Genomic DNA, 22,367 nt, shown 5'->3' on the forward strand with positions numbered 1-22,367 from the left:
CATCAGATACCTTATTTCCCTCTGATACCATATTTTGTTAGCTTAAAATCAAAACCTGTCTGATACCTTATTTCGGTAAACGGATAGAGAGTCACAGGACAAAAAGTCACAGGACATAAAGTCACAAATTTGGTAGGACAAAAAGTCACAGATAATCTGTTGACAATTGTTGGAATATATAAGCCAAATATCTTGAAATATTTGCTTTCAAAAACATATATTCATATTCAAGTTTAGTAAATGTGTCATTATACTGGAAAAATGATAATTTATTTAATTTTAATCATGCAAAAGAAAGATTTCTTAGCACCATAAAGCCATTTAAGTGTCGAGCCACTTTTACATTTTGTTTTTTAACAATTTATTTGATCATCCTTGATGTTTTTTTGATAAATCTTGTTAAAAATCTGAGTTCGAGAAAAATACTAAAATATTTTTGTAGAAATTATCGCTTTTAATTTAACAAGTTTAAAGAAAATAATCAGAAAAAATTAATTGTGACTTTTTGTCCGTTACTTTTTGTCTGTGATTTTTTAGTCATGTGACTTTCTGTCTTACATTCCTTATTTCAATAGCAAAACATTAAAGTGTCTGCACGTACCCGCAAATGGTTACAAATAGCCAAATTGCCATTCATAGGCTATGCATACCCACATCGGGTTTTACAATAAAATAAAATATCCAATCGGGAATGAAACGTGAAATATATATAGATGTTATCGATAATATTGGGATTTCGTGTAGAACAAGTGAAGAGTATGAAAAATAATATTTTCAAATTGTATTTATTAGATAATAATACATATAATAAACATTGCAAATTAAATGCTCACTGACAAATGACTGATGGAAAATGTCCCTGTCAACGAAAAACTTTATAAAAGATCTTAAAAATTACTACTATCATAAAATATAATTGCAAATTTAAAGAATAGACCACTTTCGAGTTCATCCGTCACCGGCAAAAAATCGTCAATTATGCACGCCTTTATGACGTCATTTACCAGATAGAGGGGCTCGCCTGTATCCCTGCACTATTTACGTTCATCAAGCGTCTAAGTGATCGTTTTTGTGCAGGATAAACTAGAAATAATGGTTGCTCTGTAGGTACTTACTGACAATTCCCTAATGACAGCAGTGTTGATTGTCTATTTTCAGAATTCAATTTGCCGAATAATTCGTACAATATAGAATTATAATTTTCCAACCACTCGCTCAACATTGTAAGGAAGTGACGACGCCCCTAAACGCACAGATGACGGTGATAAAGGCGCGTATAATTGACGAGTTTTTTCCGGTGACGGATGAACTCGAAAGTGGTCTATTGAATTATACTGAATTTGAAAAAAAGCCATATGAGATTTAAAAATAATCTTTTAGTAAAATGTAACAGGCCTTTTTCCTGTTGAATTTGTTTGGATTTTTTTGCCCCCGTAAATACAGGAAACATTTATTCTGTTAAATTTTAAATCCTCTTTAATTTTTGTGTTTCCAGTTCTTCTTTTCTCTGCAGCTACAAACAACTTCGAATTTCTTTTAAACAATTGTATAAAATAACTCGACTTATAGTTATTATTGAAGAACAAATTGTTTCAATGCATGATAACTTTGAAATGTCTTCCCCACATGAATATCCCTCACTTCCATTTTTATTATATTTATTAACTGAGAACTTTTCACTTACCTATATATAAATATTCATAAAACTTCTGAGTAGCATACCTGTCAACCTCTGAAAATGAAAAGTCAGGTCATGACCTGCATTGAGAAAAAAAATCTCAGGTCATAACGCGTACGACATTTTGCGGGCTCAATTGAAGAACAAAAATATGTTTATATATAATTTATATAGTCAATAGGTATATAAAACAGTTAGAACATGTATACAAGTTTATTTCAGACTATTGTTATATTCCATAGTAGCAGACTTGGCATTCTTTAAAAGAACTGCACTTGGTTTCAGTTCATAGCAATGCAAATGTGTATTCATTTTACAAGAAAGAAGAGCACACAGTGTATCCTTATTAAGATCAGCCCTAGTCTCTGTAGCTATTTTCTTTACTAAAAAAATGCCCTCGCACTGTCTGCATTGCTGTTTGGCAAAACCAGTAGGCAGTAATGTTTTAGCAAGTTTTGACAAAACAAAAAATCTTGGCTTGTTAAGAAAAATGTCATGCAACTTGGACATTTCTCCCCAAAATGTACCAATGTCAGTTTCAGGGGAAGTGCAAAGTGGAAGTTCATCTAATGGGGTCAACTGATAGTCACTGAACTCATCTTGTAGCTTGTTGAAAATATCGTTACGTAGCTCAGGTAAACAAGTCCTACATTTTGACTTTTGGTTACATTGAAAAAGACCGATAAAACCGAAGGTCGTGTTACTTCTAAATACCGGAAACAATTCCGGTCAGAAATCCGGGTAATGTTAGAAATTCCCGGGACCCGCCGGGTAAAGAAAAACTCCCGGGTGAGAGGTGAAAATAACGGGTGTCACCCGCAAAAAACGGGTGAGTTGACAGGTATGGAGTAGTTTTAATCAATCTACTCACTAATAAGCTACATTCCCGTAATTGACCCTGTAGTTAGAGATCCCTAATTTGGTTGTCTCCCTTATGACAGACATTATTTTTTATTTACAATGGACAGCTAGCAGACGGAGCAAATTTAGCTGTGCATAATGTGAGTAATCTATAAGGTTTTAAAATCTTTTAATTACATCAATTTGTTGTTTAGCTAAATACTTTTGACATCAGAAATTATTTACCATGAAAAATTAGTTAAATCGTCGATACATCACTTTCAATTCATCATGCTTTGCATTGGCAAAAGGGAATCTTGTCCGATATGGAACCAGTCTAAGATTGACAAAGGGAAGTAATTTGTTTAAAAAGTGTGTAATAATAGAATCAAATCGGTAATTGGCAAATTGACTATTGCGACAAATTCCAATATATATATTTTATGTTTTATTCCAGATGCAATGGCATTTCATTATAAAATCAGATGTGGGTACACATAGCTTACAAACATCATTTTGACTTATTCGTATCCGTATGCAGGTACGCACAGACACTGCAAACATTAAAATCACCAGACTATATATAAACACAACAATATAAATAAAATTAATTACCATCCAACAAGTTCAAGTTCAAGTTCAATATTTTATTGTCAATTAAAGACGCCCATTACAAGCAGAATAATCAAGATAAATTTAAATGTACATTTGATTACAATGATTACAATGATTATGTTAAACAAAAGAAAATCATAAAAAAAATATCCAAAAACATCAACATTATGATTATTCATGACCTGTTTTTGAGAGGATTTTTGTTATTGGAACCCGTCAAATATATATATGCATTCTGAGGTTGTAAACAAACGCTCAAAATAAAGAATATTTCTAACAATTTCGTCTGCAAAATTGTATGAAATATGCAGGCTAAAGTGCGAAAATCGGAGTTGTACCTGTGTTTTGGCTTTGTCGGACATCAATTTGATCCGCTCAATGGCAGGAACCAAATCAAAAGCTTTTATGCTCATCTTTTTGGTTTTGTTTTTATTCTAAAATGTCAAATGTTATCGTAAAATTGTATTTTCTGATAATCTGGAAAATTTTCATGGACAGCGCCATATTGGATAGCAGCACCACCAACAATTTCCGGAAAAAACACCCACTTTAAATCAAGGGTACATAACTTTTTTTCGCGCGTTTTTATTTCCTTAAAAATATTCAATTACCCTGAGACTATTTAAAGCTCGACTGAAAGCACTGGCGGAACTAGAAAATTTTAAAAATGGGGGCCCGCTGACTGCCTAAGAGGGGTCCGCTCTAGTCACGCTTTAGTGATTCCCTATGTAAGCAACCAATTTTTTTCCCAACTTGAAGGGGGGCGGACCCCCTGGCCCCCACTCAATCCGCCTCTGAAAAGACACATATTATGCGGATCCAGGGGAGCTTGGGGGACCGGTCCTCCTTTTGTGGAAAAAAATGGTTGATTATATAAGGAATCTTTGAAGCATGACTGCAGAGGGTCTCCCTTTGGAAAGTTCTGGATCCGCCACTGCTGACCTATAATAACATTGAAGGATATAGTAATCTCAGCATTAACATTTCTTATTTTTTTAAATATAAACTGAGGCTCACTTGAACCGAAAAAAAAATGAAAAAATCTATCATTTTGCTTTTTGTTTGTATTTATATTTCTCAATCTATCCATACAGTATATTTCACAGTTTTTTTTACCAACACTAAATAAAGGAGTAGATCCGGTAAGGACTCATTTTGGCCTCAAATTTCAGTTTCATCTGACGAAAGATTTTGACCACTTTTTGAACACTTAAGTTCAAGTTTCACTTGATTCAATTAGTTTAAGTGAAAGATTTTAACTGATTTTGTAATTAAAAACTATCCGATTCAAGCTCAAATATGGAAAATCTCTCAAATTTATATGCCAAAAAACGTCACTTAGATGGTTTTTGTCAAAAATGAAAGTGGCCGCATCCGTGTTCATCCACAACTTTTATATATGTTTTGTATTATCATAAAATACAACTTACATTTCAATATTAAGGATGAACACGAATGCGGCCACTTTCGTTTTACACGGAAACCGTCTAAAATTTAACTAAAATGATATAATTTTGAAGATTTCAGTAATTTAGCATGACTTAATGGTGCTACAACCAGATATAGGTGCATTGTATTGTCAAAAACAGCCCGTATTTATGTAGCAGAATCATTCAACTGTCCAAAAAATAACTAAAAGTTTACATTTAAACAATTTTGTAAAACTGTTATATTTTGGGGTCAAAAAGAGGTCTTACCGGACCTACTTTTCCAGGCCTTTCCTTTCGTTTAAGGTAAAGCGAGTACCGTTTTGCGTAGAAATTTGCATACTAAGCATGAATTTAAATCATTTAACGGGTTACATTCAACCACTCTACTCTTAGTGGAGTGACCAAGCCACCAATTTTTCAACCGTTTAATGGCCCACCCTACCTGCAGGCTAAATTATGACTTTTTGGAAAGAGAAATGTTTACTCTTTAATTTTTGTGAGGTTGTAGAATTGAAATATGGTGCTTTTTTTTTAATAAGGTCAAAGGTTAGTGATTGAGTTTTTTTACTATTGTCAATTTATTTCACAAGAGGTTAAAAAAAGCCTCCAAATAATACTTGAAGTGTTTCTAAACAAGAAATTCATAATGAAATAAATTGCGACACTTAATTTTCAACTTGATTTGAAAATAATGAAACCAACATATGCATATTGGTATCTGACAAAATTCAACCTAATATAGAAACAATTGACCAAAATAAACAAGCCTTAACATCACAAAACATAAGCATTAAAGATCAACCAGATAAATCAATAAGCTGCAAACCAAAGTAACTGATCTGGGAAAAAGAGTTGAAGAGCAAGAACAGTACTCAAGAAGAACAAGTCTTCGCGTTAACAACACCAAGATACCAACAAATGGCAATGGTAGAATGATTAAACCAGTTAATACTGACTATCTAGTTTTGCAGATCTGCAATTAGCAATTAGGTCTTGATATAGATTTGAAGAATCTTGGTAGAACACATCCAGTAGGAAAGGCCAAGAATGGTAAAATGTCTGTTATAGCTCGTTTCCTGTCTTATAGAACACGTCAATTGGTTAACTAATTTCATCAACCATCAGACCCTAAATTCACATGAAGAAATATTGGTATATGCGGACTTTTGTTGGTTGCGTACACAATTGTTATTTGCCAGCTGTTTTCCCTTGTCTGTATACGTACAAACAAGGTCTTGAAGGAAACCTACTGACAATGTACCTCAAAGAAAATCGAGAGCAAACCATTTTTACCCTCTTACCAACCAGAGTCTTTGGAAAGTATGATCACTGGTTTAGCAATATGAGAATTCATCCAAACTTGTGTTTGAACCATTACACCTGGGATGTGCTGTAAAAACGTGTTTTCACATAGAATAATTTTTACAAGACTGGCATCCTTTGTAGCGACAAACTCCACCCAAAAACTTGTTTAGATCATCATGAAGAAACCTAAACTTTTTCTTCGGATCATACAATGAGGCGATACATTTTAACGGCGATTCCTGATCTCCCGTTTGAAAACTTATCTGAAGAGAGTATCACTAGCCCAGTATTCATCACTTCGGCGTTGACCAAAATATCAATTATATTGTCACTTGTATAATTTACCGTCGATGCCTTTGCTGGTGGACTGTTAGTCCCCGAGGGTATCACCAGCCCAGTAGCCAGTACTTCGGTACTGGCATGAAAATACGGATGTTTTGTGTTATTAGAATTTGCTGTTACTAAATGTTAGAAATTATTATAGATTAGGGATTTATCTCCCTCATGCAAAGCTTTGATTCCTTTCACGGATTTGGCTATACTTTTTGGACCTTTTGGATTATAGCTCTTCATCTTTTATATAAGCTTTGGATTTCAAATATTTTGGCCACGAGCATCACTGAAGAGACATGTGTTGTCGAAATGCGCATCTGGTGCAGGAAAATTGGTACCGTTAATGTTATTACCGTTTGTAAAAGTATTTGTTATTCGAAATACTAAGGATTTTCTTATCCCAGGCATAGACTACTTTAGCCGTATTTGGCACAACTTTTTTGAATTTTTGTCCTCAATGCTCTTCAACCTTATACTTGTGTAGCTTTCTATATATTTTGATCTGAGCGTCACCGATGAGCAGCTGCCGATGAGTCTAATGTAGAAGGAACGCGCGTCTGGCGTATTAAATGATAACGCTGGTACCTTTGATAAATATTGTCATAAATTGGAAGATTCAAAGCATCATTTCCACATGATACCATCATCATGGAACAAAGCTGAAGGTATGGGACCAATAGTATATGCCAAGATCCTACGAACATTAGCAAGAACTATAAAGCACGACGAACTGATTTTACAGGATATGATATGTGCAACTAAGTCACCTGATTTGCACTTGAGTTTTGGTGTCTTAATCGTATCATCAAAAGTATTGAGAGGGGACTACGACATCGGACTTTAGAAGGGGTTACATCCACTCCATGTTTATGTCTGATTAAAAACTCACCTGACATAAAGACAGATTTTATCGTTTCAGACAGATTCAACATATCCAATATGTAGGCCGGTGTCCACCTAGCATAGTTCGTCAAGGTAATGAAAAAGTATCGCAACATTGCAGCAATCATTTGCAAATGTATAAAAGCACCAACCCAGTCCGTCCAATCTTAAGGTTCTGCAACAATATTTCAACTGCACGAAGAACTATATCCCAAAATGCGAAGGTTGGTAATAGATAGCTTACTAGAGTGTATTCTGAATTCTTCAAACAATACCTTCAGCGATTTGGGGTGTTTCAGCAAATGAACTGTGACAGTTAAAGAACGCCTTCAATACATTTGGTTGAGAATTAAACGATTTTTGTCTTTGAATGCTTTTAAATTAAACAAAATAGCCACGATAGTTTGCCTCATATACCAAAGTTAATCCTCGAACACATCTGGTATAAACTCCTTTACGTTTGAGCAACATCATAAAATCAATTGTCAAATGTTTTTTACAGCATGTTGTTGACCAGCACGTTTTGACATATCTAAACATTGTTTCATAGTTGAAAATATTATTGCCATGTTGCTGGGCATGGCATCTATAATCGGAGTATAGGCTACAGACGAAATTTCAGATGAAGCCTTTTGTAAGAACCGGTCCAAAATGAAACAATTTGTTCAGTGCTTTCTGAAGAAAATGGAATCGAATCTAAGTTTTGCCTCCAAAAAAATACCAAAGACAGGACAGATATATTTCGGTTTTCCATGAAACAAGACACATTCTTCCCATAAACATTAGAATGAAGAGAAGTTCCATACCGTTCTGATGGCTTGTCGAAAGTTAAACATGCCATAAAATTGGTGTTCGAATCATTCAAGGTCAAAGAACTTTCTAGTCCCCGTTTGACATTTATGGAACTCATGTGGGCGTTTGATGATTCGTTTTGATACTGACATACAACTGTAGCCATTGAGTGAAATGCATTTTTACCATCGATTGTTTCAGCATTTAAGTCAATATTTTCTGCTCCCTCTTGTATATTATGACCACCTTTTCTAAATAGAGCTATCCCATAAGGTACTTAGAATATGTATTGGATTCTGTTTTTAACAAATTTGCTAAACATGTCCGATATCTACGTACTTCACAATAGGATGCACAAAAACCACGAGAGTTTAAATTTTCAATAAAAAAAAAATAGAGCCAAACTCATGGTGTAATTATAATGCCTAAGCAAGATGAAATGGGGTTAACAGGTTTATGTTTAAAACAAGTCTGCATTCTGTAATTGCCAGGACTTTTCGCAGTTTGTGTACAGGAAGTTTAGAAACATTTCTAATATTTTTCAATGAACATCAGAATAACGAGGAGGTCCAGGTCATATTCATTGAACTATAATGCAAAGCTAAAAATCCTCATTAAAGCTAATTTTTAAGAAATACTGACTTGGAATGGCTTCGAAACTTTAAAATTTGAAGTTTAAAACATTTTAATTCGGAAGTTTGAAACATTGTAATTCGGAAGTTTGAAACATTTTAATTCGGAAAATTATGAAATTATTAATGTAATCTAATTTACAAATATTGTAACCACTTCGTAAAAATAATACAGAGTGTGTCTGCTAAACTGAGTGAAAATGGGCAAAATTTAGAAGAAGAAAATTAAGGAATTCTAGTTTTACATTATGAATAAACAATTAATCTCTGTATAAAATGCAAAATCATATGTGAACAGACCAAAAAAAGTCATAAATTAAATTTTTCCCCATCTTTTTTCTCTCCATTTTAAATAAAACTGCACCGCATGAGATGTCTACGATCGGGCAAAAAAGTTAGCTTAAGTTATTGGCTTTGCAAAAATATCATTTTTAGCCTTCAGGTATGCCGGTCCATTAAAGTCGTAAAATAAGCACCTTTCTCTTGGTCTGTCACTCCACTATCTAGACGTTTATAATTTAATTGCTGACAAGGTCTGTTCTTTTTATTTTGTTTGAAAACAATTTTATTTTATAAATACTATCTTTCACACGTATACGACTGTTCTTATGGAATTGTACAATTCAATAGATTCATATGTAGACTGCCGCTAATTTACAGTATTATTCAATTTCTTTTTTCATTCATTTAGTTGTAAATTGTTTTTAATATTTTGTAAATTGTATTTTGTAGATTTTGCAGGCTGTTGATCGTACTTTTAGTGAAGAGAATGTAACAACGATTGCTATTTTTTGCGTACAACCTCCCATTATTAATGTTTGTTCACATGTGGTTATTATTGTTCGATTGTATTATTAAATGTCTGGGTGCCGCAAATCTATACATCGCATAGAATATTTGTGTTTTGTGTCATTAAGCCTTTTATAAAAAAAAAATACTTTGGTGAAATAGAACACAAGTGAGAAGGTAATTTTTAGAAATACTGTATAAAATTATTTTTTATGTCATTTGTAAGCGTCAATATAGGAAAACATCCATGTATTGGTAAGACCGTCTTACGTCAATGAAAAGGATATTTAAGATATTTAAGACTTAGATAACAAAGTTATACACACACATACAATGATAGAGATATGCACCACGACTCTGAAAAACATCCAATGTTCTACTGCGTTATCTTAGATAACAATCTCTGCAATTTTGCAGAAACATTAGGACTTTTGAATTGTCTACGTTTTACAATACTATTCTACATGCTGAATTGAAAGATCGACTTCACCAACAGAGCCTTTTCTATAAATATGGGAATCGTAGATACAAATTTCTTGTTTTAGGTCATAATAATTCTTATTTTGTGAAGAACCACACTGAAAATACCAGAATACATACTGAGGACGATATTATCAAAATGCTTGACATTTTGATCGACAATATATTTGTTGAGTTTGGAGGATTGCTATTTAAGACAGTCGATATTCCAATTGGTACTAATTGTGGACCCCTGCTAGCCGATTTGTTTTTGTATTCGTATATGAAGCATAGTTCATTCAGAACTTTCAAAAAGGCAAAAAGAAAAAGAAGCTTGCGGAATTCCTTAATTTAACTTATATTGATGATGTCCTATCACTGAATAACCCATATTTCAGCCAATACTTGCATCTCATATATCACAGTTCACTTGGAATTGGGGATACTACTGATACTAGAAGGACTGCTTAAACCTTGATGGTTTCCTTAATATTAACACAGATGGACGACTGCACACTATAATCTATGACACACGAGACGATTTCAACTTCCTAATTATCTATTTCACATTCTCAGCAGAAGCATACCATCTGCCCCCTCGTATGGCATTTACATATCTCAGTTGATACGTAATGCTCGTGCATGTTCACACTATACGGGCTTCATATACAGGAGTGTACTCCTTACAAAGTTATGAGGAGGAAATATTAAAGATGACACTCCGTTTATTTTATGAACACCATCACGAATTGGTTGATCCATACGATATGTCCTTGTCTAAACTACATAATGACATTTTTCCGCGTCTTAGATTATGGTTTATTATTCACGCCATCTGGTACCGAACATGACCTATTCCCGAATATGACTATTTTGTTGTGTGTGAATTCGCCGCATTGTTATAAGCCGTGTCACAACGGTATTTGTTATCCAACATTCATGTATTTAAATACTAAGCATTTGCATATCCCAGGCATAGATAACCTTAGCCGTAATTGACACAACTTTTTGGAATTTTTAGTCATCATTGCTGTTTAACTTTATACTTGTTTGGCTTTCTTAATATTTGATCTGAGTGTCATCGATGAGTCTTAAGTAGATGATTTGTGCGTCTGGCGTATCACATTTTACGCAAGGTATCTTTGAAAACAATTAGCATGTCGAAATGTATTTTTGTATTGCTTATTTGTTAGTGTATTTCTCTGTACTGAATGTTCTTGCATTTATTTTCACTGAAGTCTGTCATGTAGTATTGTCATTTTAGTGTTATATTTAACATTGCAATTAAAGCGCGAGGTTTGAATAGCCACAAAACCAGGTTCAACCCGCCATATTTTCTTAAAATATCCTGTACCAAGTCAGGAAAACGGCAGTTGTTATCTAATAGTTAGTTTCTGTGTGTGATGCATTGTCATTTTTTTTTGGTTCCACTTCAGTGTTTCGTTGTTTTCCTCCCTCTTACAGTTGATGCGTTTCCCTTAGTTTTATTTGTAACCCAGATTTGTTTTCTCTCAATCGATTAATGACTTTCGAACATTGGTATACCACTGTTGCCTTTATCTAATGTAAATAAACTGATCATAGATACAAGGATTAAATATTCATTGGTGAACAAAATCTTCATTCAAATCGTACACCTTCACATTCGTTAACTGCATTGCCATGAATTATATAGAATGTACCTCCAAAACGAACAATAACAATTTCACAGGTATCGTATCGTTATTTTAATATTTCCTTAAGTTCTTATTATTATATTAAAAATATCAAATGCGAAATTGCTACATTATATGCGATGCAATCCTTAATGTGAAGCTATTATTTTGATCTATAAAATAAAAATATACATGATATAAAAAAAAAGATATGGTATGCTTGCCAATGAGACAACTGTCGGACCAAAATGACACAGACATTAACAACTATATGATGCATGTTTTACTACAAAAGGGGTAGAATTTTAACTTTATTGAAACTATACAAATAAAAGAAAATGGTGCATTTTTCTTCGTTTGTCGTTATAATCTGGTATTATATCATATTCAGCAATCTGTACTTAATTTGACTTTTACAATACATTTCGCGTCTATATTTCCAACTTTGAATGTACATATAACCAAACTATAGCAGAAATATGATATGATTTCTGGTGTTCATTCATTTTTACCATTTGAAATTATCCTCCTCAGCATCGAAAGATACGGATAGATTTTTCTTTAGGTTGAGCGGGCGAGGTCTTGCATTACTGAGTGAAGAGTAATCTGGTGGAGGAGAGTCCTTTTCTTGTGGTCTCCATTTTGGTTGAATTATTGGCAACATTGAAGACAGTTTACACCTTTTCAGAAATGACATATCAGTTTCCTCTTGTGAATCTTCCTTTTCCACATCTCCAAAATTGTTTATTTTTTTAAAAGGATGAAAATTATCTTCCCTGAGCAAATATGTTTTAATTTGGTACTCCTGTAACTTCTTGTCCATGTAACTATCATTTTTAGAACTGAAAGTATCATGTACAGGGCGATTTAAGTCATACGGTGACGATTTATATTCTTTATAATCATATTCACGAATAGAATTCTCTGGTCCACCAATTGGAATTAGTTCTACATTTGTGTTTCTTCTGGGTTGTTTAATGGATTTCATTTCTTCGTGTTGATCTCTAGTTATGTAATTTGGCTTATATTCTTTATACTTATGTTCATGAAAATTGTCATAAGAACGATGTTTTTCGTATAATTCATGAACTTTTTCGTATTCATGAACTCTATTATATTCTTGTATATTTTTATTCACACGCAAATGTCCATTAAATGTAAAAATTTCGTATTCTGATAACCTTCTAGCAACATTGTCAAATATTTGTTGTTCCGGACCAACCGGATATTGAGCTATTCTAGGTCCTTTTCTCTCCATTTCCTGCAAATAATATTTTGAGATAAAGTAACATCTTCTTGTGGTAACATTTTACAGTAAGTAACATTCATTTTTTTCTTTAAGGGTGTGGGTTATTGCGAAAACATGAAGAAGACTTATAGGAATTGGGACGACTGAGAAAACATGAAGAAGACTGATAAACAACATCTGATAGTTCAATCTACTTTTTTGATGTTCTGTTATTACATTATTAGTCCAAAATTTCCCCATAATCGATTATTTTTAAGCGATCTCTACGATCTCGTCTGAGGTTGCATCACGTTATAAGTCAAACAGCAAATAGTTATCAAAGATACCGGGAGTCGATTTCACAAAAAAAAACTTACGACTAACATTGATCGTAAGTATACTGATTTGTTCATGACTTAAGACCAATCTTAGTCGTAAGTGTTTTTGTGAAATCGACTCCTGGATTATAATTTAATACGCCAGACGCGCGTTTCGTTTACATAAGACTCATCAGTGACGCTCGGAACAAAATAGTTATAAAGCCAAACAAGTACAAAGTTGAAGAGCATTGGGGTCCCATAATTCCAAAGCCAAACAAGTACAAAGTTGAAGAGCATTGGGGTCCCAAAATTCCAAAATAAAAGTTTCATGTTCCATACTTATCGAATAGTATAAGCGAATAAATTGATATGTTAATTATTATATTTAATTTATAATGACTGATAAGTGAAGATTGCAGTATTTATGTAAGGACACACATATACATAAGATCGCAACTGTATAAGCGTTATAGACTAACAACCATTAAATGTAGAAAGATCTAAGAGTTATTAAGATATTTTTATGTAAAAAAAAACAAATAAAAACTGAAAAGTGTACGTATATATTTTCCTTACTAACAAAAACAGAATTTTAAGAAATAATATCTCTCTATGTAATACTTACAAGACAAATACTACAGTTAACTCCACTTACATAATGAAGTGACGCAAAACGAAACAGTAAATATTTCAATGAATTGATCAATGACTCAGTTGATTGAAACTTGTTTGTGATTTCCTTCAGCAAATTCTCAAATTACCAATTATTGGTTTCATTGTTAAGCACATAATTTCTCAAATTACAAGCGTACGTAAAGCATGATTGAATCAAGTTATTAGACAATACATAACCGATATAAACAATACAAATAATAATGTTTGTTTCGCTTTTAATAATTTAAATTACGTTTAATCTATATTTCAAATATAGAATTGACTCTAGTTGGAAGGAAAACAAAATGGTGAACTAGCTCGAAATACATGCAATGTCCAAAATGTAAAGTCTTATTTTGCAGATGAAATACTTCCTCGAAAAAGTTTTGATCTGCCTACTTAATATTTTTACTACATCTCTGTTTATCTAGTTTCCAAGACAAAACGCAAAAACGTTAAAATTGGTCAAAATTGTCATTTACGGCGATACCTGCTTTCAAAAGTTGTCTGATTTTTTCCAGATATCTACAGCAACGAATTTGGCACCAACATTATTTTTTCTGTAAAACTACTATACTTTTCGTGATAAAGACACTATCATGTCTTTTTTTCACCCTTTGTTCTATTATTACTATCTTGGCAGTTATATATGTTTGCTTGATAGCAGTATCATCAAATTTGATTATAACAGTGGACTCCCTCTGAACAAGTGTTGGTCCCAATTGACTGGTATTTTCAAAAGATTCGACATTTTATGAGCTAAGAAATGAATACAGACAAAAATTAGGAGCAATCAGAAGTGGCACTGGTCCATTTGGCAATGTTATCTTGAAACAAAAATAAAAAAGCAAGGTCTTATTTAGAAGATTGGAAGAGTAAAAATTCTGAAAAGAAGAAAAATAAGAACCCTTTAAAATGTATTGGAAATCGATAAAATGTGCAATTGTCTCGTCAGCTTTACTAGTCACGATGAATTTTTCCATGTTGTAAGTCTACAATAATAAGGTATTAGTTCGTACATCACATACAATTACTGTTATGGTAAATGAAAATCAAAAACAGGTTAGACAGTACAACTAACAAATCATGCTATATCGTTTTTTATATAGACTAGACCGTTGGTTTTCCCGTTTGAATTGTTTTACACTAGTAATTTTGGGGCCCTTTATAGCTTTTTGTTCGGTGTGAGCCAAGGCTCCGTGTTGAAAATCGTACATTGACCTATAATGTTTTACTTTTATAAATTATCATTTGGATGGAGAGTTGTCTCATTAGCACTCAAATCAAATCTTCCTATATCTATAGACCGAACATAATAGACCATTTTCGAGTTCATCCGTCACCGGAAAAAACTCGTCAATTATACGCGCCTTTATCACCGTCATTTGTGCGTTTAGGGGCGTCGTCACTTCCTTCCAATGTTAAGCGAGTGGTTGGAAAACTATAATTCTATATTGTACGAATTATTCGGCAAATTGAATTCTCAAAATTGACAATCAACACTGCTGTCATTAGGGAATTGTCAGTAAGTACCTACAGAGCAACCATTATTTCTAGTTTATCCTGCACAAAGACGATCACTAAGACGCTTGATGAACGTAAATAGTGCAGGGATACAGGCGAGCCCCTCTATCTGGTAAATGACGTCATAAAGGCGTGCATAATTGACGAGTTTTTGCCGGTGACGGATGAACTCGAAAGTGGTCTATTGATCTACTATAGTTATAGTGTCTAAAGTAGGAACCTGATAATGAAAATGAGTCCAAGGTCAGTAAAAAAATCTGGGAAACAGACCTTTTAAGGAAAAAACCCCTAGCGTTGACACATGACGATTATGATAAGGTCAAGTCAAATTATACTTGTCAGATCGAAATCTCTTAACAAATCGACGTTATCACTACCAGAATTCTTCTTCCCTTTCTTGAGTATGTAGCGTTATGCAAAATGTTTAAAACGTCAAATTAGTAACAACAATAAGAAAAAGACTACCAAACCATACATAAAGGAAGAACCGACAACAATATTACAGAAAAGAAAGGAAAAAGTAAAGTCCATAAAATATTCAAAGGTTGATCAACACAGAATTAAGACCTAGGATCATCTAACGCTGATGCTCCGGGATGATTTCTGCTCCAACAACTGATGTGCGAACAAGAAAAGAAATGACTATGCATATCACATGACGTCAAAATAGATGCTACTTATAGCAGAGTTTAAAAAAAGTTCAGTAAGACGAAGTTTACCTTATTTGATGTATTTTTTTATTTTTCATTTTTTGTTTAAAATATTGAAATTTATAAAAACATATGTCGTAGAACTGCATCTGAATATCGATTATCCAAGGAAGTTAAAATCGAAAGAAACATCCATAATGACTGAAAAATAAATGACCTTGGTATCTTTCATTCAAAGTGCAGGTATGTCAATTGAATAAAACATCTAAATGTTTGTCATGTCGCTTTTTCAGTTATGTAAGGTCACCATTCAACATTCTGTGTTGCAGTTGCCTTTTAGGTGAGGTTAAGGGAATTGTTTCAAACTAGAACATTAAACTAATAATTGTTTTTTTCATCAAGAACAACGAAATATCTAAATAAAAATTACTTCAGAATACAGATAATGGAACTGGATCAAATTGATAATATCTAAAAACGTGCCAGAAATCTATGTAAATACCAAGAACTTCAAACACTATGCCATAGGGTCTTATTTAAGAGAATTAGAACAGTTTTAGCGAGACAATATGTTATGAGTACTGTAGTATCCATTGCATATGGTTTCCGTGGAGGATAAAATAGACAAACGAAACCTTTTTTTTTTATTTTCCATTAAGATTCTGATGGAAAATACTCAAATAGGAATAACATTTATTGAGATTGATCCTACCTTTGTCTTGCAAATACAAGAGTAGTCAAATATTATTTTGTAATGTTTATTCACAAAATTAAAATGTTGATCTTTTCAATGAATAAATATAGCTACTAATAAGAAGATCTATAGAATGAAAAGGATCTTCCAAAATAGATTGCCTTTGTGAGTTTGCTCTCGTCACTTTATGATTATATTCCTTAGACGGACGATTACGTGGTGAAAATGATGATGTCTTTGGTTTCAGATCAAATCTTGTCTGCTTTACAACCGGTAAAATTAAACGCGGTTTTGTTATCCTACTTATAAACACATCACTAGAATTCAAACTTGCTCGACGTTTCTGAGATCGCTTCGTAGGAGGTAACGGGTCCTTGGATTTAGTATGCATCACAACTGGTAGAACTACGGGAAGCGCGGGCTCGAGCACTGGCATTGTTTTATCAGTCGTTCTAATTGAAACTTTATCATCTGTCTTTCTAACCGAAACTTTATCATCGGTCTTTCTAATCGAATCTTTATCGGCCGTCTTTCTAATCGAATCTTTATCGTCTGTCTTTTTAACAGAAACTTTATCATCTGTTTGCTTTTGGGGGGATTTAGGCTTCTCCTGATTCTTGATTGAGGGCGTTTTAGTTGTTTTTTTCTTAGTTTCGCTGTCATTTTGTTTATTATTGCCGAATAAGTCATTATTTCCCTCAAACAGGTCGTTTTTTTTAAATGGATCGAAATTTTGCTTGTTTAGTTTATAAGATTTCGGTCTTTCATATTCACGTGTCTTCTGTTGTATTGGATCTTCTAATTGAACGTCTAATGCATTGCGGTAAGAACTTAGATTATAAGGTTTAGGTTTATATTCCATGACGAACTTTATATGTCCATAATAAATAAAAGCAAACTTATTATTCCATCTTAATCTTTCTTTATCAAACAGTCATAATAAGTCTTGTTGAAACAAATAGTATAATATTTCCTGAATTATTATCCAAAAATTCGCAAACTTTTCTACGATTTGCTACAAACTGTATCTAAATAAGTTCTTAACGTAATATGTTAGTTGATACTAAATCGCCTTGCATTAATATTCGATAAATATTTTTTTACAAAAAATGCATACGTGCGTTTCAAGTCTTGCAATCAGTTTAAAAATCGTAAACGCTCGCTAAATGTATGACGTTTAAAAGCATGTCATATCGATTAGGGAACTAATTATAGTCGTTCTTTCTGTGTTATTGTATTGTTATTGAGTTACTTGATTCGTCTTTTGAAAGGTGATCCCCACAATCTGAGTTTGTTTACGTTAGGTACGGTCAGGAACTGTAGGTGGCATGTTATTCCTGACCATACAAAACAAAATTAAAAAGTGATCTTCAAATTTGACTTTGTTTACGTTAGGTACGGTCAGGAACTGTGGTATGATCAGAAACTGCAGATGGTATGCTATTCCTGACAAAACAAGTAAAAGAATTCGCGATAAGCTCACATAGCATTACAATTCAGTTTCAATTTACTGTTCACATTAGGGATGTTGTATCCATTTTGGTTGAATAATTGGCAACATGGATGATAGTTTGTAGTTTTTCAGAAATTCCATGTCATCATCTTCATCATCTTCATCATTTTCTATGTCATTTGGCTTTTCATATTGTTCTTGCATTTCTAGGGGTGTCTGTTGCTTCTCTGGCATCTTCGGAGGATGTTTTGGTTCTTCTTGTTCTTGTATGGGCGAGTTTGTTGATTTGTGTTCCCTTTGTTTCTGTATAGTCATGGTTGTTTTATCTTCACGTTCATTCTCTGAACTGCTTTCATATTTTGGTTGCGTTTCCTCAAACAAATCTACCTTTTTAAAGGGATCAAAAGCTTGGCTGGTGCTTGCATAAGGTTTTGGTCTTTTGTATTCCCGAGGTTTGTGTTCAAAAGGATCTTCTACTTTTCTATTAAATGTTTCTTCAACAGAACTCAGATTTAATTCAGGTTTATCCTCCATAATGTCTGTGGAGACTCGGTTACAAGATATTTAGTGGTAGTTTCTTTTTACTTTAAACGGATTGTCAATATAATTGATATAATAGTAACTTCATGTGATAATCCTAATATCATTTCATTTCTCGAATAAAACTCATGAATACGTTGCTTGAAATTTCAAACGTTATTTGGAATGGTCGCACAGTCTCTGTTCCTAATAGTTCGAATAATTCTTTTTTTTCTGATTCCAAATCCAAAATGTTAGTTTGTTTTCATGTTGTTAGTAGACAATTAATGATTTTTTTATAAACTATCCCGCACTTTATTCGTTAAATATTTATTTTCAGACTTCAACGGATTCACCTGATAAGTATCATATTTTCAAGTGCATACTAAGCGGTAATCTATAAAATCTTCCTTTGTTTTATTGTGATATTAATAGTCCCTCTAAGGTCAAGTAACAATATATGGGTCATGTCACAGGATTTTCTACACAACTGTGGATTGGTAAATTTGACATAAAGATTAAGAAATAATAAAATACCATAGTTTTTTTTTTTTATTATTTTCTAAAATATTATTGAATGTATTATTTTTGAAATAGATAAATAAGTATATGAAACATTATTAAAAGACGGTGTCAAAAATATTTTTTTGTTTCATGATAATGCATATTGTATATGGGTTGTGTTGAAAAAATAGGGGAAAATGACACAGAGGTCAGTGATATATTATGTAGAGTAATATATCACTGACAGCTGTGGATAGTTAACGTTGAATTGATAGTAAATAGCAAATACAAGTTATTTGTAGTATACTAATGTTCTTATGATACAGAAAAACGTGATAATAATTAAAACTGAGAGAAGACAAAAAAAAAAAGATTTTGGAAAAAATGCGAAGGCAGCACAAATCTGTCCTGTCCCCTAGTACCTTTGTTTCATAATAATAAACATTATAAAAGTGAATGCCTTTTATATGAATTTGGTTAAAAAGAGGGGGGAATGCAACAGTTGAAAAATTCACCCATCTGTAGGTTTAAAATTATTTTGTTATCTTAAAAATATTTCTTATTCAAATATTTTTTTCCCAGTATTAAAACATTTCTTCCTTCTTTTTAAGGGTGTGCGTGGGGGAGATTATGAGAAACAAATCCCATGTAGACAAAATTGTATTTACTATTTCTGCCTATACATACATTCTTGCAAGCGATGATAATAGAATGTGTCTACGCAAAAAAAAAATAACTGAATTCTTCTTCGATAAAAATGCGATGAACGCAGCATATTTTATATGAAGCGCTTTCAACACTAATAACATACAAAACAACTCTTAAAGTTACATTTGTATGCTGCGGCCATGAGATTGAAAGTTATTTATAGTTTGGTTTGGTTTCTTATTCCTCGTTGTGTTAATTTATAAAAGGTACCAGTCTTAATACGCCAGATGCACGTTTCGTCTACATAAACTCACCAGTGACGCTCATATCAAAATAGTTAGAAAGCCAAGCAATTACATAGTTGAAGAGCATTGAGGACCAAACATTTCTAAAAAGTTGTGCGAAATACGGTAAATAAACTCATTATAGATACCAAGTTTTGCCAAATACAGCTAAGGTAAGCTATGCCTTAGGTAGAAAAGCCTTAGTATTTCAAAAAATTCTAAAATTTGTAAACAGTTAATATATAAATATAACCATATCAATGATAGTTCATGTCAGCACCAAAAGCGCTGACTACTGGGCTTGTGATATCATCGGGGAAATAAATCTCCACCAGCAGTGGCATCGATCCAGTGGTTGTAACTCATCATATATATCATGACTAAATTTTGTAATACGCCAGACGCGCGACGTATGCCTAGTATTAGAAAATCCTTTGTATTTCGAATAGTTCATATACTTTTTCAAACAGTTGAATTATAAATTGATCATATTATTGATATTCATGTCAACACCGAAGTGCTGACTACTGGGTTTGGGTCATAATAATTTTATTGGAAAATAAAATCTAATGTTGTGTCTCGCGATTGTTAATTTTGATTTTGGTATATAGAGTGGAGCGTCTTGTTTTGTGAGGATGTTTGGTCAATCATCTTTTGAAAATTATCATATTCAGAGTGTATTTGGAATGCTCGACGAAGTTTTACTATTGTACACTGAGTTTATTATTAATGAACATCTGTTATGTTCCGAATTTTCATAAATATAACTAACTAACAGTAACTGGCCGATTTATAATATTTTAATTCATTTTATTCTATGCAGTTTGCTGCTGAAAAGAGATTATACAAGTTGAAATTGTATGGCTAATTTTACTAACTGCTGTAACAAATTGCACAAAATTTACTCAAACTATATTTAGTTATTTTGTTTTTAATACATTGTTAAATCTAATATACTGTATTTGTCTTTTTGTTTTCTATAGAATATTTTTTTCTAAATATTGATATTTAAGGGGAGATAATAGCGTGTATTTAAACAGCACTAAAGTAAAATTCTTTAAGAAATCAAACTAAACTAAACGTTTCTCATCATAATAAAATAATTAAGAAACCCATTTAAGTGTATATATATGTTGTGACATCATTTTATCCAAAATATGATTTGTACAAAAAAAATCGTACACGTTATATTTTGTTTCATACAAATTGTAATATGTACAAAATTCACTTATAATTAGTACAGAAAATTATCGTATGGATTTTATCATACAAAAAGCATTGCAACTATAGAATTTTTATTCAATGACCACTTAATAAACATTATCGCTATTTTGTGCATTTTTCCTTTGATCTTTTTTTGTGATAATTTTCATATCATGCTTCTGGCTTGAGATGGAAAAATTATCGCTAGAAACTAAGGAGGCCACGTGGCGTTGCTAACGAAATTGACTTTGAAATTGACAACGTCGTCATAGGTAAAATAGCGATAAGCAGATTATCATTGGTCATCTCAACTCGATTGCTTTTCTCACTTTCGCTGTACCAGCTGAAGCGAGAAAATCAATGTCGTTGAGATAATCAACGATAATCTATAATTATTTACAAAACACAAAAAATATATACATGATACATGCATTCATGCCAGTATATATTCCGAGAGTGATAGTACAACAGAAATTGGCCCCATGCAGTGATAATTCTGATGTTATAATGTAAAATGACCTGGATAACAATTCTGATAGTATAAAAGACTTAATTGGCCCCAGTGATTATTCTAATATTATAATAGAAATCGAACCAAGTGACAATTAGAATTACACTGACGTTGAAACGCCAATCATACGTGCCAGGAACCGTGCGCTGTCTTGCCAACTGATCTTAGCCGAATATCTAACGAAGGAAACGATAATGTCATTATACCAATTCCTAAGTATGATATTGCCCCAATTGATCAACGAAATATTTTATGTGTAACTATTAGAATGTGGGTACCGCGTTGGAATATAGCTGTAGGAATTTTTAACAGGATATTTTATAGAATGTAGCTGTTAAAGATTCATTTTCATTCGCAGCTTCGGTTTCTGAGGTTCAACTTTCTCTACGTGAAGCAGATAAAAAGTTTTTAAACATTGGTGATCAACGATTTATTTCATGTAAATGACAAGAGGAAGCATTGAGTACAATTCTCGATGCCATATGTAATTCAACAAGTGAACATACTCAAACAAATGATGCAGCACTATTCGTGTATTTTGTAAATAATGGTTATTGGGTGATAATTAAATACAAATTATACAGTTTGTATCAATGTTGTTTTACAACAAAATCCATATTGTAAACTATCGTATAAGTTATAAGTGAATTTTTAAAAAAATTGTACTAATTCTTATTTTCTCACTAGGAAGATATATAATGAAATTAATCTAAAAAGAAGTCTATGAGATTGTGTGCCCAGTTAGTAAACTCACGAGAGTATGGA

At 32.7% G+C, this 22,367-nt stretch overlaps 4 protein-coding genes across 5 annotated transcripts in view; 1 reads left to right on the top strand and 3 right to left on the bottom strand.

Moving 5' to 3' along the window:
- The window catches only part of LOC134685350 (transforming growth factor-beta receptor-associated protein 1-like), a 54,784-nt gene extending 51,130 nt beyond the window's left edge, over positions 1-3,654 (bottom strand). The window contains exon 1 of the mRNA XM_063545041.1: positions 3,472-3,654. Coding sequence (XP_063401111.1) covers positions 3,472-3,546 — 75 coding nt within the window. The 5' untranslated portion in view covers positions 3,547-3,654. The remainder of the gene's footprint in view (positions 1-3,471) is intronic.
- The window catches only part of LOC134685355 (RAD51-associated protein 1-like), a 205,371-nt gene that overhangs the window by 89,262 nt on the left and 93,742 nt on the right, over positions 1-22,367 (top strand). The window lies entirely within an intron of this gene.
- Positions 11,709-13,695, bottom strand: LOC134683727 (uncharacterized). The gene is made up of 2 exons (XM_063543045.1): positions 13,584-13,695; positions 11,709-12,671 (listed from the first exon to the last, which is right to left on the bottom strand). Exon 2 carries the CDS (start codon positions 12,666-12,668, stop codon positions 11,919-11,921), a length of 750 nt encoding a protein of 249 aa, XP_063399115.1. The 5' UTR covers positions 12,669-12,671; positions 13,584-13,695; the 3' UTR covers positions 11,709-11,918.
- LOC134684408 (uncharacterized) lies at positions 18,000-18,467 on the bottom strand. Its single transcript, XM_063543692.1, has one exon. The coding sequence runs from the start codon at positions 18,465-18,467 to the stop codon at positions 18,000-18,002; it is 468 nt and encodes a 155-aa protein (XP_063399762.1).

Source organism: Mytilus trossulus, chromosome 9 (assembly GCF_036588685.1).
Source record: "Mytilus trossulus isolate FHL-02 chromosome 9, PNRI_Mtr1.1.1.hap1, whole genome shotgun sequence".
In the NCBI taxonomy this organism is placed as follows: domain Eukaryota; kingdom Metazoa; phylum Mollusca; class Bivalvia; order Mytilida; family Mytilidae; genus Mytilus; species Mytilus trossulus.

Bases quoted from the DNA above. Each gene is read 5' to 3' on its own strand.
- LOC134683727 (XM_063543045.1), bottom strand. From the start codon at position 12,668: ATGGAGAGAAAAGGACCTAGAATAGCTCAATATCCGGTTGGTCCGGAA.
- LOC134684408 (XM_063543692.1), bottom strand. From the start codon at position 18,467: ATGGAGGATAAACCTGAATTAAATCTGAGTTCTGTTGAAGAAACATTT.